The sequence below is a fragment of the Calypte anna genome, chromosome 1, assembly GCF_003957555.1.
Source record: "Calypte anna isolate BGI_N300 chromosome 1, bCalAnn1_v1.p, whole genome shotgun sequence".
Taxonomy (NCBI): domain Eukaryota; kingdom Metazoa; phylum Chordata; class Aves; order Apodiformes; family Trochilidae; genus Calypte; species Calypte anna.
The window spans coordinates 94601513-94620425 of record NC_044244.1 but is presented as its reverse complement, the minus strand read 5'-3'; the positions used below and the strand labels follow the sequence as shown (position 1 = coordinate 94620425).

The 18913-nt window shown below is 40.7% G+C and overlaps 1 protein-coding gene across 3 annotated transcripts in view; it reads right to left on the bottom strand.

Moving 5' to 3' along the window:
* Window positions 1-11193: 11193 nt before the first annotated feature.
* VGLL3 (vestigial like family member 3) overlaps window positions 11194-18913 on the bottom strand; it is a 28446-nt gene continuing 20726 nt past the window's right edge. For 2 of the 3 annotated variants that reach the window (XM_030469135.1, XM_030469136.1), the window contains exon 4: window positions 16341-16965. In XM_030469135.1, coding sequence (XP_030324995.1) covers window positions 16922-16965 — 44 coding nt within the window. In that variant the 3' untranslated portion in view covers window positions 16341-16921. Of the gene's footprint in view, window positions 16966-18913 lie in introns of all 3 variants that reach the window. The other variant, XM_030469134.1, reaches the window with a different exon arrangement.

The window sequence follows — 18913 nt, the reverse complement described above, 5'->3', positions numbered from 1 at the left end:
TTAGAGCAATCAACTTCTCTGATAAAGACCAAAACCCAGCCTGCTGTAGGAGTGCCTGTGATAGCTAAATAATTAGAGAGGTGTCTTCAAATGAGTTTATAAATATGAGAGATCTACATATTCTTCAGGGGTAGATTTAAATTTTAAATCTCTCATAAAACTGGAGTCTAAACATCTAAATGTATATTCAGTCCAAAGACATTTGCTCTCAGTGTGGTTCATACGCTACTTTTCATGGCAGAATTCAATACCACTAAAAGTGCAGCTGCTTCTGAGACTGATCAGAGAGGTGCCAGTAATGGTTTTCTAATTAAAGTAGATGTAACTTTTATATGTTAGCTATTCTTAATTAATATCAATTAAATTAAGGAACAATGGAGTCATTTCACATTTAAATCACAGAAGCTTCAAGCATAACCCACCTCAGAGGAAATTAGCTGGCAATTAAGCAGCGTTATTAATAATTGCTTGTTAATGGTAACAGCCAAGCAGTTGCACAAGCTGCGCCTATGGGTTACAATTACAACCATCCACACAAAAATTGATGGGGGTAAATTCTGACCAGCCTTTTCTCAGGGTTTCAAAACGCTTGCTTTGTTTAAAAATCCCCCTTTCATAATTAATGTGATCTGTCAACAAGACATTTGTTTCACTGTACACTCTAATGTGCTATTCACTGTGCCATCCCTGTCTGCATTCACCTGCCTGCTGACAGCAGGGGGACCTCCCTGCTCTCCAAGCGCCTCTCAGACACACTTACAGGCAGAAAATAATCTTTCCAACATAAAGAACTGTATTTATACACAACAATTAACACAGAATGAGCTTCTGGTCATACTAGAAACTGTAATGTAAAACTGCATACACAACCAAGAAACTGATATATGCTGTTCTCAGAAAAAAGAATGTATTTATATTCATAACAAGCTTGAAGTCTTAAGGTATGCGTGGGATTTTTTTCTGAAGGGGTAGACAGAATGCCCCTTCTCACAATTAGATATGAGAGGCTTGGAAGAGCAGATAAAGAAAAAATAGGTACCTCATGGAAGTCAATATCAAAAGACTGTCTACCTACAGCTAGGCTACAATTTTACTCAAGGGCTCAAACAGCAGAAGGTTTTGTTCTGTCACACTCATTCCCAGATGCACACTTTTTATTGTGTATCCAGCACAGTAGAAGACAACAATTCTAAAAGAGATGAATTTAAATACAATATTCTATAAAAATTTCCCAGAAGAAAAAAAATAAAAAAGAAAAGAGGAGGAAAGAACCTCAGACCTTGAAGAATGCGTGATTCCCTCAGTAAAAATGCTACATACACAAGCAGCAGCCATACCTCAAAACACAGGAAACACTGATAGTAGCACCATGCTATGCCTCTAAGCTTCCTCCTGCTTAAGTATCTCAGACAAAATCTGTACACTTTACTAAATGAAAAGATGTACAATAGTCAAGAAACCAAGATTTCAGTACTTCAAATCAGTCCCTACAAAAACCAAATAATAAAAACAAAGAAGCAACCCACACCACATCCAAAAAACAAACAAACAAACAAAAAAACCCAAACCAGAAAAGACAATTTTACCAGTGAAAAATAGATGATAGCCTACCTGAACTTTCATCTTTTTCAGCAATGGTCCTATGGAATACAGCACAACCTCTTCTCTCTTCCAGCTTGGTCAGCAATACATTCAGCTCAGCTGTGTAATTACCCTGATCTTTAATTATCTATTTGAGCTACTTTGCTTTACATTAGAATAGATCAAACACAAACCATAGCATTCATCACCATCCTCAAAGTGATGCCACTTTAAACAATGTCTGTTCAGTAAACCAACACCTAGAAAAACAGAACAGCAACCACCACACTGTTCTCTAGTCAGTGTTTTTCCCCCCTCCCAGCCATTATATCCTTGCTGCTAAGAAGTCAGACCATATTCAGCTGTGCTCTGAGAAAGGCAACACCTGCTATAGGACTCTGATAGCTCAAAACATCCAGATTCAGTAGTGGTGCTGTTTGTGGATGACGTCTTGGTATTAAAACACTTCCCTAATAGGAGACAAAACCCAAGTGGGGTAATTCTTTTGCTGAGCTTTTAAAAAAATTGTCATAAGCTGTTTCCCTATAGTAAGTCAGATTGTAGGCAGAGGGGAAAAAGCATAATCTGAACTTTTTTTTCTTATTCTCACTTGGATTTTTAGAGACCAGGGCTATGGTAGCTGCAGGGAGGTAAACATTTATTGCTCATTGACAGACCTGTAGACCTCTACACCTGGCTGTTTGCAGGAGTTGTGGAAATCTGTGCCTGTTTCCTGAGAGGCAGAGGCCAAGAGCTGCTTGTGCCAGCTGAAAGTTACATTTGTATACCACAGAGCTTCATCTACTATCTGCTTTTGGATGGCCTCAGGTTTTTCTCTCCTTGCAATGTCCCACACATCAGTTCCAGGTTCAGTAAATTAGTGTCTCTTATGTCACTTTCGTTCCTAATTTATTTCAGGTTCTCCCATTATTTCAGCTTGTTCTCCTTCTTTCAAGGAGAGACAGGGGTTTCTACAGATGCACATACTCATAGATCACACTGAGGCATTTGCAACTGGATCTGCTGAATGGGAATTAATCTCTTAAACATGGACAGCAGAAAACCACCTGAAAATGAAGGCTCTGAGAGACCAGCCTCAGCTCCTTGAGAGCTTTTTTCTGTTTACAAACAGAGCAAAGGAATAAATGTACAAGTGAATATTGACTGTTTTTTCCAGCCATTCTAAGGGCTCCTGCAGCAGCATGGCTGGAGGAGCAGAGGTGGTTTGACTGGATGCAGCCTCTTCTCCTGGCTGCAGGTGACCAAGATCAGACTCAGAGCAGTGGCACAGCTTATCCAGAGGGGTCTGTTTGACCCAGGGACAGCAGGATGCTGGGATTGACTTTCTGCTCTTGAGCCACTTCTGTGCTCATTGACTTCAGTGTTAAGAGGGTGTGAATGGGCATAACCAGTGCTGAAGGGGAACACTTCACACCCACTTTATGCAGATGTAAATAACAATGCAAAGGACATAGTTGGGAACATGGCCCCTTATATCCTCTTGCTAAGGATGTAAATAGTACATGTCCCAGCACTGCATATAAAGCACAGAGGTAGGAGAAAATATTCCCTTTATGAAAGTCTGTTTTGATGCATTTAAAGCTAAAGTTCATTACTCTTTCCAACAGGTTTATTCTCACTGGATTAATGACAATGAGAATGACAAGAACAGGAGTTAGCCTCTAGTCTGTCTGATCTACTTCTTCTGGGGTGCCCCTGATGATACTGTCAATAGATCTCTGCTTTCTTGGTTTTCCTATCAAAGTTAGGCTTCTGGCTCCCTGAACAGGTGAAATAAAGAACTGAAGCATCTTCAAGGTTTTCACTTCCCCACAGAGTAGCCAAATTATAAAAACTGCAGCAGTGTGGTCTCATCTTGCCTTTACCCAAGATCAATGTGAAGCTGGGTCTTCTAAGCTATTTCTGAAGATCAGCTATCTCATGAACTATTTTCAAAACTGCTCTCAGTTTGAGCTGTTACACAACACATTCAGTAACCACAGAACAGCAAGTGTGTAACTCAAAACTAGTGCACTGCAAGGGTTCAGATGACTTAATGATAGATGATAGCTCCCAGTTCATGGATGCCTTATTCCTTTCATTTTGGCTTAGCTCAAGCATATTCTGTCTGCAGATGTATAAGGGTAAATTATTATTTGAGGGAAAAAAAACCCAATGTGAAAAAACACCAACACAACAGTGTCAAGCCTGGGAGATGGAAATGATACATGGTTGTCAATTCAGAGCAGAAAAATACACCTCCCAATGACTTCATAGGATTATAACTCTCAAAACTCATGATAAAAAGGACAAAAATGTTATTGTTAACTGCCTTTGCCCATACTGCTGATGTTAACTTTGAAGCTCTTAAAAAAAACAGTGAACAAAACCACAGCAAAAGTCTGCTATGGAATGGGAAAAAATATATATCAGGAAAACCTTACAGTTATAAGATTCACATTGTCAATGAAAAATCACACACCTATAACAAAGCCACCTACAAGTGAATAGGAAGATTTGAGCTTTAGACCATTTTGGAAATTCATTTATATTGCTTGAAGTTGCCTACCTTGATGCAAGCAAAAGGAACAGGTACTCTTACAAACCCTTACAACAGGAACACCAGAACCAAGACGCGTGAGATCCCAGTGGTGGATCTGGTTTTCACACAGACTTAGCTCCTATGGAAAGACTTGCTTTGAAAAGTACTCTTGCTGTTACCAAAGAGCCACTAGTGTTCAGACAGGAAACAGTGAAGTAACCTTTTAGTCCATGCTGGGAGGGTTTGAGACAGCTCCCGGCGTGCCTCCTCAAAAGCTTCTTTCAGCCCTTTTTCATTGGCTGCATTTCTTAATCACAGGTCCATAAATTAAACTGGATTATAAAAGCAAAACATCATGACAGGCACTGGAAGCCATGAGTGCAGCCTCTGCCATGTGGCAGGTCTATCACTAAGCAGTGGTCTATATGATATACTGTGACTGTCACTTGGAGAGTGAGCCTCCTTGTGACAAAACTAACAGGGTCTCACTGAGGCCCAGAGAAAGCAGTATATAATTCAGTGAAGAATTTCTCTGCAAAGCCCTTGAGTATGGATAAGTAATGACCTTGTTTACCTCATTTAGCCCCAAGTTCTCCAAGTAAGAGCTGGCCATGAAGAGTTCTTACACTCTCTGATATCCAGCAGGGACAATGTGTCCTGTCTTTGTTTTCAGCCATCAGGCTTGTGTCAAACACACCCTGACAGCTGCAAAGTTTTTGGTGAAAACAATAATTCCACTTTTCCTTTCCATCTGCCTGCAGATGGTTTAAATCTGACCCATCAAAAGGAGGAGAAAAAAAAAAAAAAAGGGAAAAAATAATATTCCAGCTGAGATGTAATTATGATTGCTGATTTCATATAAAGAAAATAATAGGTCTGAGAGTTGCAGGAGAGTCCTTGCAATGGTAAATTAAACTGCATGGGAGAACTGGAGGTTTGACCAGTTGATCTAGGTTCTCTATATTTCCTCTCAGACCTCTTAAAATCAGGAAACTGCCACATGCAAAATAATCAGGAATGTCTGTCATGGGTGACAGATAAGTTTTCTCCTTTCCTAAGAAAAGCCTTTCATAAGAAACACTAAAATACAGTCCAAAATACTGAAGGGAACAATTTCTGAAGGAACATATGTGAAGTTTGATTATCCTACTTAGTTTCAGTGTTCCTCTGAGCTTCTCTATGTTTCAAATCCCAATGAAAAAATTGATGTCATCCCCTATTTGTTGCCACCCCCCTGCATTGCAGATGCTGCTTTGCAAGCACACATTGTGCATGATGAATTTGTCCATGGAGAACATCTGCTATTGCAGGTAAATTGCTAGCCAACTGGTTTAAATGCTTGCTATCCACACGTTTGATGAGACCAGTGAAGTATCATAAATACAAAGCAACAAAAATAAATTACTTTCTGCCTAGGGATATGGAAATAAAGAATGAAATAGCATCTCTTCTTGAACTGGTCACTTCAGGACAACATGCAAACATTGTTGTAAGGGGGAAAGTAAGAAGCTCAGTGCCCTGTTCTTAGGTTGCTTCTGCTTCTGAGTGTCTACTCAGTTCACCCTTGTCTGGAGCTCTCTGCACAAGGTATTCTAATCTCCTGGTGTCTAGTTTCATACAAAAAACCCACTATTTCTTTGTGACAAAACAGCAGAAATAACAAGGCCACATAGGAGCCACAAAATAGTATATAATTTTCAAGTCATGGGCTTTAACAGTGGCCTCAAAGACCTTACTGTATTATCCAGGATGGCAGCAATTTCCAGCCACTACAAGGTGGTAGAATGTACACCATCACTGGAAGATGTCATGTGGGACAAGAGCTGAGAAACCAAAAGGTAAGGAACCTGTCACTGTTTAAACTAGGAAATTATAGCATTAAGGCATAAACTACTAGAGATTGCCAGTTTCCTCTCCCCACAGCATTGTAGTTTTTTGCATTAGCACACAGGTAACATGGGAATGAGGGTTCCTAAGCACACTGAATCTCACAAAGATCTCCTTAAGCCTATTTGCAGAGAAATGTTATTGACAGTGTGGCAAAAATGCCAGCTAGGCTAACAAGGAGCAAGGAGGAATAAACAGCAGCAGGTCTCTGTAAGACTCACTTAAGATATTTCCCTTGACAAAGTAATTTTGCCTTTCTGTGTGAGAGCTAGCTTGTATCTAGGGATCCTGGTGAACAATGCTCTACTTCCCCTTCACCCTTACCTAGGGCTGTTGTTCCTGCTAGGCACTCCCATTTGCTGTGACTGAAACTACCAAACAAACAACTGGATCTTGTATTAGTATTGCACCTTTTGACATTCATCAGTCCAAGCCTGCTGGCTAACAGACAGGTCAAACTTGCTGTGCACATAGGTGCCAGCTCTGTGACATAGAGTCCCTGTGCCATGTCCCTAGATATCTGAATTGCGAGACAGACAGGATTTTGGAATATTGCCTTTAAGGCAGTGGAACTGGAAACCCTTAAACAGCAGAACAAGAGCATGGGTAAGGGTGGAAAAAATCATTTAAAACAACAGGTGGCTCAGTGACACAAAATACCCTGTAGAATTCAGAAGTGGCATAGTTATTGTATACACAGGATGAATTGCCCTCTCTGAAAAGACGTTTAAAAAGCACGTTGTTTAATTGAAAAAAAAAATATGATGCGAAAAGCTTAGTAGTACTACCAGCTGAGCTTGTTCCGAATGACTTTCTTTTCTTACTGCAGTCCTCCCAAAATCTTCAGTAGGGTCACAAGCGTACATAGGGTTTGGCTCTCCCTAGCTCAATAAAGGACCGAAGACTGCAAAGCTGTCACCCTTTTCTAAGCAACAGAGTCAATTCAGGAAATTAACTCATACATCAGTGACTAATGCTTTTGTCAGGCCAGTTATGAAGCATCCGAGGACAGCCACGGGCGCTGCATGGTATGTCTTGTGTCTTGCATTACTGTTCTTGAAAGGCCAAGTTCAATTGGACGAAGACACTATCCCACCTCTAATAAAAAGCAATTATTGTCTTCTACCCTCAGGGAATGTGCTCCTGTGCTCTGGGGAAAGCAGGTTTCACCATACATAGGAGGTTCTTCATGGAAGTCCAGGCTGACTTTAGGGCATCACATAGGCCCATCCAGCCTCCTCCCCCTTTGTCCAGTGGGAATCATAGAGAAGTGATTATCTTGGAACAGACACAGATGCTTAAATAAAGACAGGATGATAGAAAAAAAAATTACGCAAAGCTTCCTCACGTGAGCAACAAGTACACCCCACAGCTGCTAGCTTTGTTTTGCATATTTTACATATTTACATAGACAAAATATTTCCAAACATCCCTATGTTTATTTAAAACTCTATCAGTAACATGTGTGGCAGAACAGATCCAGTGCAAATGCATTCACTGGGTGACACTTCCCTGCAACAAAAAACATCCCAAGTTTCCCCAAGAAGAGCTAACTTCATAAGTACTCACCTTTACAGCAAAGGCCTTGAGCCAAATAGCCTGAAAACAAATGAGGCAACACTTCTGAAACAAGGGCAGACGGTATATTAGAGAAAGGGATTTTGTTTGCTCATGTGTCACAGTTACCAGTTGCTTACTGGGAGGTGGTGGGGGTGGATTAGAATGGAAATAAATCCTTCAAAGGAAAAGTTGAATAGCTTTCCTCATATGGTGTAGGGTAGTCAAAAAAACTTCTCAAGATCAGAAAGAAATGGAGGGATGGGGGGGTGTTGCCTTCTCCTAAAAATACATTCCAGTTTAAAAACAGATAGAGTAACAGCCATGTACATGCTCATCCACAAGTGTCACTAGCTCCAATTCAGAAAAGATCAAATGAATACCTGAGGAAGCATTTTACTACAGAAATTTCCAGCTTTTATTTGTAAGACATGCCTCCTCTTCCAGCCCAACCAAGCAGGAATGGAACTGGGCAGCCCCACTGTCCCTGGTCACCCTCTGTGGGCAATACTCAACTTCAAAGCCTGGCCACGGAAAAGAGCAGAGGGATGGCTGCACACATTCCCCTGGTGGGAAGGCCAAGGAGGACAGGATCATGGGGCAATGCTGCTGATTCATAATGCCTTGTCAAGCTTAGTCTCTGGATGGAGAAGAGGTCTGTCCCTCAGAGCCAAGGAATTAACTTCCCTGCAAGTGCAAACCAGGAAGAAAAAGGTGAAGAAAGGGGTAGTTGTGCAACAGCGTTCCCATTCAGCACTGGCTCTGTTGCACAGTAGATGAAGGAGGGAAAAAAAAAAGCACAGCAGCAACTGGGGAAGGTTTCTCAAGACAGCCACCCCAGAAGTGCTTTACTAATGGGTGTCTAGAGAATTATCCCCATTGGCTCCTAGGCAGATGGCAAAAGATTAATTCATACCTTTTTTACGTTGGGCATTTGAGAGAGACCAGGGAATTTCCCACTGAGAAACTGGCTTCATTTAAGTCGAAGTTTCTCTTTATCTATCTCCTTTAGAAAAGAATAGAGTGTTATTCTTAAAAGGGAACAGATTTTTTTGTTTTGGCTAGATATAGAAAACTTTGTTGCTATATTTGGCTTCCAATGTAGGACTCTGCTTGCTGGTGGGAGGAGGAAATTAGAGCTGGTGTTATTCACAACTAAACAGGCATGAAAAACAAACCACCCCTCTTTGAACTTTGGTGCTACTATGGGCATTCACGTAACAATTTTCAAAGTCTGTGATACCTCTGTACATGAAATGGCCAACATCAAAATTTTATTACCCACTCATTTTCTCATAACGATAAACAATTACAGATGTATATCTATTTTCAAGGCAAAGACATTGGGGTAGTTCCTGGTGTCGATATGTTGTTTTGTGGTTTGGTTTTTTTTGTTGTTGTGGCTCTTTGTGTGGTTTTTCGTTGGTCAGTTTGTTGTTTTTTTTCTGTTAGGTTTAATTTCTAAGTTGTCTTCAAAGAAAACAAAAGCGATATTCTGATTACTGGAAGGCTGTGGCATCCAGTCCCTCCCCCCCCCCCCTTTCTCCCGGCAGCCCCAAAAAAAGAAATCATCTAAATTAATTGGCATCCCAGCCCAACGTACAGCTCAGCCATGAGGAATTCTCACCAGATGTCTTGGTCCCCACCCGGCCTCCCACGTCATTCAGGCAGCACAACCGCTCCGACTCCGAGGTCCTGCCAGGACGAGTGGCCCAACTGCACCTGAGGTTGCCATGAAGGGCTGGTTCCACCCTTGGCCCTCTGTGGACAGACAGCCCCAGCCCCAGATCCAGCAGCTGGCCCCTGGGCACACTCACCACCCTTGCCCTCTGTGAGCACAAAGGCTGCCAGTCCCACTCCTCACATTTTCCTTGGCATTTCCCCCTTACCAGGCCATCTGAGAACTGCTGAGGTCACCTAGCTAGGTCCTGGCTCTCATGGAATCACCTTTTCCAAGGCTGAGAATTAGTTTCCAGCTGATAACACCCAGAAAAAGATTTATCCAGACATAGCTGATAAGACTCTTGATGGGTGTTAGAGTGAGCAAAACCAAGCGAGTAACACTGATTTTTCATTAAATTTACACTAATGGAGGCCACGAATCATCACAAATCCAATCAGTCACAAAACAATGCTTACTCTTGAGCATCACTGCCCCTGCTCTCCTTTCTTGATACAATAAGAGAACATAGAAACCCTGGTGTGGGGCAACACAGCTGAAGCTTTACTTGGGGAGAGCAGCAGAAATTACAAGGACAAGAAATAGCACTTCGTCTGGCTCATCTCCTAGCTTAACACACTATTGCTTCCTAAAATGCAATTGCTTCACTGAGGATAACTGTGATTGTCTTAAAGCAACAGAGTATTCACATATTTTCTCACAGACTAAACCACAGTGTACATAGCTTACTTCAAAGAAATAAGTTTCCTGCAATGTTTATCCTAAGTTGTCCTTGACACTTAGTTTATACCAAATTTCGAAGTCCTCACAATATTCTGCATTTTTTGATGGCTTTCACACCCCCCTCTATATCTTTCATGTATTAGCCAAGTAATTGTTAGGCATTATTTGCTTATTTTTCAGTGGTCTGCATCCCATCATAATCCCCACTGTCTGTGGAGACATTTCTCTCCTGGTAGCTCCCAACTCCATTCTCTCCTACAGGAAGATTTTAACCCAGTCTCCTCTTCTGATCCTCCTCTCCTCCAGTTTCTGGCTTGCAGCTCCCTCCATATCTTCCTCATGGACAACAAAAGAAAAAAATAGTGATTTTGCATGGAAAAAAAAAATGCTCTTCTTGCTGTCTGGTTTAGAAACAGGGCCTGGAGTGGAATGCAAAGGGGAAATCCTGCTCATCTCCTCATGCTCTGAAACTGAGTATATCCCATATGGTCAGGATCTTCACAGGATTTTGCAACTAGACTCCTAACAGCTCCCTGCTGATTTCATGCAAGTGGCAATTGAAAAAGCTTAGTGCTTGGCCAAAATTTGGCATTCCCCCCCCCCCCAGGCCCTCTATTAGAACAGCAAATGATCTATTTGGTGTAAAACACCAAACTTTCAGTCCTTGAAGCCAGAACATAGACTTGCAAAAATTTCTCCATTAAACAGTTCTAAAATAATTTTAGCAAGGCAAAAATTGCCTCCTTAGTGGGAATCACTGAATGTTGCCAAAAAAGTCAGTTTGAGATAAATAATTTGCATGCAAAGTCTCAACTTGATGAGTCAGAACTGCCAGAAAATTATAAAATTAAAAAGGGTCTTACACAAATAAGTGCCAAGTAGGGAGTCTAGAAGGTCTGGTTGTAAAATAGCCTCTAGTGTTGATGCAACTTAAAAGATATTAAAAAAAAAAAAAAAAAAAAGAGAAAAAAAGAAGAAAAGAAAAAAAGAAAAAAAGAAAAAAAAGAAAAAGAGAAATAGAGAAAAAGAGACTTTGTAGCAGAAGCAATGAACTGAACTGAAACAGTCTTGTTCAAAATCCCTTTGATGCTAGGCTTTCACTCCATCTGATTTTAGTAGAGAACCAGTTACCAGTTTAGAACACTTGTTTTACATTTTCAACAGAAGACAAATCCCTAGCTCTAAAAATTAATCGCATGAAAAAAATAGAAACTCAGGGTGCCGTAATTTACAGAGATTTATGAGTTCTTCAGTTGCATAAGAATCAAAAGAAAGCATTAGCTAATTGTTGAGAAATACAGACCAAACTGAAAATGCTACATAAAAAATATAACAATAGAATTCACATTAAATTATTTATTCAGTAATTAAAACAGTGACAGTTTTCTTTATACAAAGTCCCCCCCCCATCAGTTTTGACATGAAGGAAAAAAAAGTTCAATGGAGTTTTAAGGGAAGTAGGGTTAGGAAACAGGTGGGGGGAGGGAAGGGACCCTGATTTGACTGATGGTTTTTAACAACAGCTACAAACAGCTTGCAGAGAAAGTGCAGCATAGTTCTGCAGATACTTTACTAGATTACTGTAAACCTCAACTGCTATAAATATCAGTTGTCTATAGGTTCTAGTTACCTGAGCCCAAGATCACCAGAATCAATGCTGATTCCAGTTCATGTCCACTGATGTTGGACCAGACCCCAGGCCACCACTGGACTGCAATTCAGGCATTCAAGGCTAGTCCCAATGATTTCAATACCATCAAAGATTTCCAAGGATGATGAGGGGAGGAAGCAGGATATGGGCTCCTGTATGAAAAGGGCCATCATTAATGATGCACAGCTGATCAATCTCAAAGGCTCAAACCTCTGAGCAGGTGGGTGAGGTAATTGTGATATTTTAATTACCCCATCCCTAAACTATCTTTACTGAGAGCTAAAAACATCCTCCATTTCACAGGGAACTCCAGACCAACTTTCTTAGGACCTACTCTGATGTTATGTAGACCACAGAGCAAGAACAAATCATGGGCACTGTGCATACCAAGGGTTTCCACAGACATCTCCAATACCCCTTGGAAAGCAATTCACCTCTGGGGTAAGTATAAACAAGTTACTGCCAACACAATGTATATTTAGTACGTTGAGCAGTGTCTCCCAACCATCTATATACAGTGCTGGAGAGGATCATCTCTGCTCACAGGTCTACCAGCTCAGCCTTTGCAAGATTTTCCTGCTTTTCTTGTAACAGGAATCAGATTTTGACCTTGTTCCAGCAAGAGTCCCTTAGTCTTTAAAGGGACATCTTTCTGTATCACAAATGTCAGATTGTGCCCATAGGGCTAATATGTAAAAGTAGTATTTATTTTTAAATACCTTCCTGCTTTACATGAGATTTCAGTTCCAAACAACATGCATTCACTTTTAAAACATCCACACAAACAATAATTATCAACCAAATACCCTTTAAAAGCTCAAAGGCTGACACAGTAAAGCCAAAAAAAGAGTAAATTTAAAAAATATATATATATATTTAAATCCTTTATAAGAAATATATGTTGCTGGTCCATTGATATGGAGAAAAAGCTTGTACTTGAAATAGATCAGAAGAATCATATTCAAAAGATATGCTTGTCTGCTGAAAGGCTATGTATTTCACCTCTCTACATAACCCTGTTGACTTCATGGTCATCTTTACAGGTAAAACAAATCAGGTGTTTTGAAAGGTTTCTTTTTGTGGGTCTTTTGTATGTGTGTGTGTTATTTTTGTTGTTCGGTTTGGGTCACTGTTTTTTTTTAGCACAAATGGAGAAATTCCATTCACTCCTGAGATTACAAAACATGCAATAAAATTCCTACATTTTCTCAGTCTCAGATAAAATTTAGTGATGTCCTTCACTTTCAAAGGATGCACGAGGGTATAATGGAGGGAGCCAGATATAGCTAAACGTGTATATATATGTATACTAATGTATATAAATATATATATACACATAGAGAATTGTGGGAGGAGAGTACGACATACACAGTAGCCTAGAAGGAGAAAGGCTGGGTACAGGAAAGTTGATCCTAAATGTGGGTGGGGCGAAATGTGACATTCCCCTCCTGCAACCTTTGCTCTCTGAAAGCTGTGATGAGAGATTCATTCTTGAAAGTATGTTTTGAGGCAGAAATAGATAACTGAGAGAAGACTGACATTCACTGGAGAACTTTACACTATGAGAGAGGTGTTGGATAAACCAGTAACTGATTTTGTGTGTCAGGTGAGGGGAGAAATCAGAACCAAGTCCATTTTACTTTTGCCAAAAGTAGCTTGCTTCTTAAGCACTTCAGAAATCAAATCTGCTGGGTGGCCAGTAGCTGTAGTGTTCCATCATCTTATTGGGATTGAAATACCCAATGGAAACAAGCTGATATCTGCTTTCAAAAACTGGTGGACAGCTTGAATCCTCCCAGTCTTCAAATAAAGGCATAAATATTGACAGCAGATTTCTCAACATTAACAGGAATAAAATCAAATCCTTGATAACTTTAAGGCCTTTAGCATGTAGATTTTCTTGAAATAAAACAATAATTTCCCCAAGTTCTCCCACGAAAATAGTGAGTACAGAGTACAACATGTTTTGTAAGTCCTCGCAAAATGAATCATCCGCTTTCCTGGGACAGCATCTGAAATTACCAAACTCAAAAGGAAAGAAAAAACTCCCTTAGTAATGCATTAAGACACATAACTTGTCTATGACCTGATTTAAAGGTCCTTTTTGTCCTATCTGTGGAAACGAGTGATCTTACCATTTCTGCTTCTTTCTCGCTGCTATCAGTTCTCCTAAACTGCAACACTGTGAGCAAGCACTCGCCTCTCCTCTTCCAAGAAGAAAACCATTTCAGCATCTGCTTTCCATAAACACATTTGTGCGTGAGTATAAGTGTGCGTGTATGAGAGAAGAGAGAGTGCTTTTACTTTCAACTTGCCCGTTAGTACGGGGGATGGTTAGTGACTGAGGAAAAAAGAAATAAATCTACTTGACTTTCAGAGTCAATTGGCTGGTGCAAGCCTGGTTATAGATGACAGCATGTTTTTATTGGCACTTGTCTCTCAGAGCCTGCAGAGCAACAGAAGTTGTTTCAGCACACTCACAGGTTCAGTAGTGGAATCTGGGCTCACAACAGTAGCCCTTGAGGTGGATGAGGCAATTAGTTTTGCCACACGTTCATTCCCATTGCCCATCAAGTCAATAAAACAATCCAGAAGGGATTCCAGTGCAAACTGAGGACTTTTTTTTCCTGTGTCTATTCTGCTTTGACATCTATAGAGAACTGCAGGAGATTCCTCACCATCTGAACTTGCAAAGAGAAAAGCAATGAACTGATTGTTTTTGCTGGGCTTTAAAATATTTAGGGATGTCAAATATACTACAACTCAAAACCCAAGCCCTCCAGCCTTAAAGTTTAAAGAGGTTATGCTGCCTTTTTGCCTTCCAGCTTTGTAAAGACCGGGGCAGGGGGGTGAGAAGAAAGCCCTTTTCTTTTTTCTCTCACTATTTCTAATCCTGTCAAAATTCCTAAGTCAGAACTCTTAAGATATCTTCTGAACTATCCTATCCTGATATGAAAGTGAACTGTGTCAGCTATTACTGTTTCCTCCCATACACTTTTCCCACTGCACTGTGTTCATTGAGCTGACTCCAGCTGTGCAGCAATAAGAAATTACACTCCCATGATAGTTCTATATAAGAGAAAGAGGTGCTGATGAACTATAAAGATGAGAAAAAAACCCACAACAACCCACCACAATTCATGCAGCACCCTAACACAGAAACTATATCACTACTCTTTTAAGGTAGTATTTAAGCATCACCTGTTCAGCACTTTTATTCTGTCTCCTACTTCTAATCAGCAAGGTAACATGCTTAAGGGTCTTGCCTAATTCTAACATAATCTTAATGCCTCCAGTGCCAGCATGTCAAGCCCTCTCACATGAGAAGGGAGAATGCTCAACACCTCCCAGGAGCAAGTTCAAAAAGCAAGCCCAGAGAGAAGCAGCAATGCAAGGAGGGAGGGCTGAACCTCAGAGTGGTATGCACATCCCAACACTCTCTCCTTTCACACATAGATCCATGTGGTCTCCACCTGACAAACCTACTTTTACAATGCTCGTTGCCTTCAAATTAAACTGTTTCTTATCTCAGCCACATGTTTATGTCTTGATTTCCATTTAGCTTTAGCTTTTTAGTTCGTCTTTCAGTCAGGGATGCCTGAAAACAGTGGTAACAGAAATACAATCGGTTATCAGAGCCTTGGGAAATATTACAGAGGGACCCTGTGTGCAGAGAGCAGAAAGGCAAAATCTCCAAGCAAGAGCTAGGGTCTGCCAACCCCGTCCCCAGTCCTCCACTCAGCCCCACCTAAGCACATCCTGACACTCCCAGTGGGGTCACTGGGACCCAGCTGCAGCCCATCGCAGGACTCAGGCTGTCAAGGGTCATGCAGCCCTCAGTCAGGATTGCATCCTGCTCACTTTGGCTGCAACTAAAGTCCTTATTATGCAAGTCAGACCCAAGGCCCAGGCCAGAAATGGGGTTTCACCTTGCAGAGCAATGTGGCTACATGTGGCCGCATCATTTCCAAGTTCATATTCTTACCTAGACAGCAGCCAAGCCTGAATTCGTGCACGGTGAACACGTGCAACTTCCTAGAAAATTAAAGAGCTGCAGCTGGGGTCTCATAAGGCCTCAGGTCTCATAAGGTCACAGCAGATCTTAGGTTAGACAAACAGATTTTGAAGTCAACAGGAGTTGAAAATTTTAGCACTTTCCTTGAGGTGCTCAGCAGACAGATCAGGGTAGTTGAAAAGATTTTGTTTCCACTAGCTATGCATTTTTATAAAACTAACATTTCTTTCCTGAATATCGATGTTGTAAGTTATCATCCTTAAAATGGCTTAGCTGGAAATCCTGCTTTGTGAGTTAAAGTGACAGTATACTGAAATTTATGAGCACTATGACGACCTGAAACATAACTCATAAGGGACTCTGCTCAACAGCTTCAGTGGATCATGGATGAGGCCCCAACTCATGCCTGATTTAAATCTGTAAGAGCATTTGGTCCAGTGTGAAAAAATGGATAGGTTGTAAGTACAGTTCCTGTAACTCCAGGCTTTGTCCCATGCTAAAGGTATTTGCAAGTTTCTGACAATCAGCACAGCATAAAGCCATATTACAATCTAACACCACCAGGAAAACTATTTGGTTGAAACTTTAGGTGTGAATTACACTTGCTTAAGCTAGAACAAAAGCACAAAAGCATCAAAATTTAATAATGTGGAAACAAGGAAGGTTTAGCTCTTTACAAAAGAAAGGATAGACACTTGAGGTAACAAAACAACAAAAAAAAGGCACAATCACATCACAGACATCTAAAATCAGCATTTTATACATTTTTGCCAGTGCTTCTCTGAGAGCAAGTTCTTTAAACAGAACTTAACAATTTTAATTTTTTTTAAAAAAATACATCATCCTAAAATAGCCCACCAATCCTTACCCAAACTTTCTGTATTTCTACAAAAATAGATGCACAAAGAGCTACAAAATACTGTATTCCTGAAAGGAGGCGCACTGTATTTAAGGGAGAGTCTTTTCCCTGACAACTGAGACTGTCCATAAAAATATCAAGCTGAACAAAACAAAACACTGTTAAAGGAGCAGAGAGGAGTTAGTATTGCCCAGCTACAGCAGGCTCAGATGAGGAAAGAAAGAAAAGTAAGGGTTTTGTTTTTTTCCAACACTTTGGGACCCATAAATGGCCTTATGAATGAAAGGCTCAATAGCAAAACCAGAATGGTTGGCTCTTCATCTTCATGTGTGTCCTTTGCCCCATGCAGAAGGAGTCAACAGCTCTTATATCGCCTGCCCAGCTGCACTCACTCCAGCTCTAGCTGGTCTTAATTTAGCTGAACTTCAGAACCAAGATGTTTCCTTGCTCTTGTCCTGATGCTGTAGACCTACATTTCAGAGAAGAGAAAAAATAATTACAATTTGATACAGCTTTTTCCTCTCCCTCCCCAAACAGCTGAAGTAAGGATGAACATTTTAAAAGAACGGAAACAAACCCCACATCTTACCAGCCTCATGATCTTATTGGTAACACTGCTATTGCTCTAAATTTTGCAGCTGACGTGTGATAAACTTAAACTACACTTAACCTTTAGACTGGATCAAGCAGTTCAGCACTGCTGATAAAATCCCACATGCACTTTCTTGTTTTGGCCTCACTGGGAGCCTAGCATGGCATGATAACACACTTCAGCAAGGTCTGCACTGACAATCCAGTCAATAGAACAATTTCTGTTGTTAGGAGCCAGCCACAGACCCTGTATCCTTTAGAAAGGACCTGTGATACTTCAGGATCTCAGTTTCTAAGGCACTTCACCTTGCAGGGAAGAGAAGGAAAGCATTCCTTCAGCAGGAACATAAAAACCCAAATAATTTCACCTACAGAGTGTCAGATTTTTAGCCAAGAGTGGCCAGTGCTTCCACATGGGGAAAAATTAATTTGCATTTGTTTGCATTTGTTATGAGTTCCTCTAATATTTTTCTTTATAGAAATTGAGGACTATCTAATAAATGTGGTACTGTGTGGTGTCCTTAGCATTATAGACCTGGAACCTGTGTTATAATCTGGAACTTCATTTCTCCAGAGGGATTCAATCTTTCCTAATTTTATACCCAAAAGGGTGTGGACCTATAAGACAGACAATGGAAAGAGAGATATGGGTGAAACAACATTCTTGCGCATTTATAGTGAAAGTAGAAAGGAGAGAGGTGCAGGCACCTATTTTAAGCAGAAGTAAAGCACTTAGTACTCACTGATTTAAAACCTGCTCTTTGGCAGTCTGAGACAAGCAAATCACAATTTGTGAAATGAAGGTGGCACTGACGACATTACTGCTACATAGACAGCAATGTATTATACTATATATTGCCTTGCAACATAGTGTATGTACCAAGACCAATGCATCAATTACCTGATCTGCTAAGATTTTAGGGCCACTTTCACCACAGATTTAAGTAGGTGCATCTCCAGCTGCAATCATTGAAGCCACCTGTTCAGTTGAATTGTGAAAACTGACAGCTCCATGTGCCAAGCACGGATCTCTCAATTCTCTATCTGATCATGTAATGAAACACAAAGGAAGACCCAAATGTTTTCAGAAAGCCTAAAGGGCGTTATGAATTCAGATCTGACCACCACTTCCTTGTTCTAGGAGTACAGACATAATTTCAGAATTGAGCTACAACACAATTAACACTCACATAACAGATAAGAGCATATGACTCTACCCATGTGAGGATTCCTAAACTGTGTCCAAACACCTCTGTGTCCAGCAATGCACTGAGAGGTAAAGCAGAGCACACAGGCATAGCATGCCAAAGCCCATTCAGTGGCTTTCTGCTCCATTTCACAGAATCATAGAATGATTTTGTTTGGAAAAGACCTTTAAGATCATCTGGTCCAACTGTTAACTCAATACTGCCAAGCCCACCAATAAACCATGTCCTTGAGCATCACCTCTACATATCCTTTAAATACCCTCATGGATAATGACTCAACCACTTCCCTGGGCAGCCTGTTTCAGTTCCTGACAACTCTTTTCAATACAGAATTTTTTTCCTAATATTCAATCTAAACCTCTCCTGGCACATCTTGAGGCTATTTCCCCTTGATTTATCACTTGTTAGTTGTTACTCGAGACCAACTCCCACCTTGCTACTATCTCCTTTTAGGTAAATGCAGTGAGAGATATGATTTCCCCTCAGCCTCCTTTTCTCCAAGCTGAGTAACCCTGGTTCCCCTTAACCACTCCTTGTAAGATTTGTGCTTTAGACCCTTTACCAGCTTCATTGCTCTTCTTTGTGCTCACCAGCACCTCAATGTCCTTTTTGTAGTGA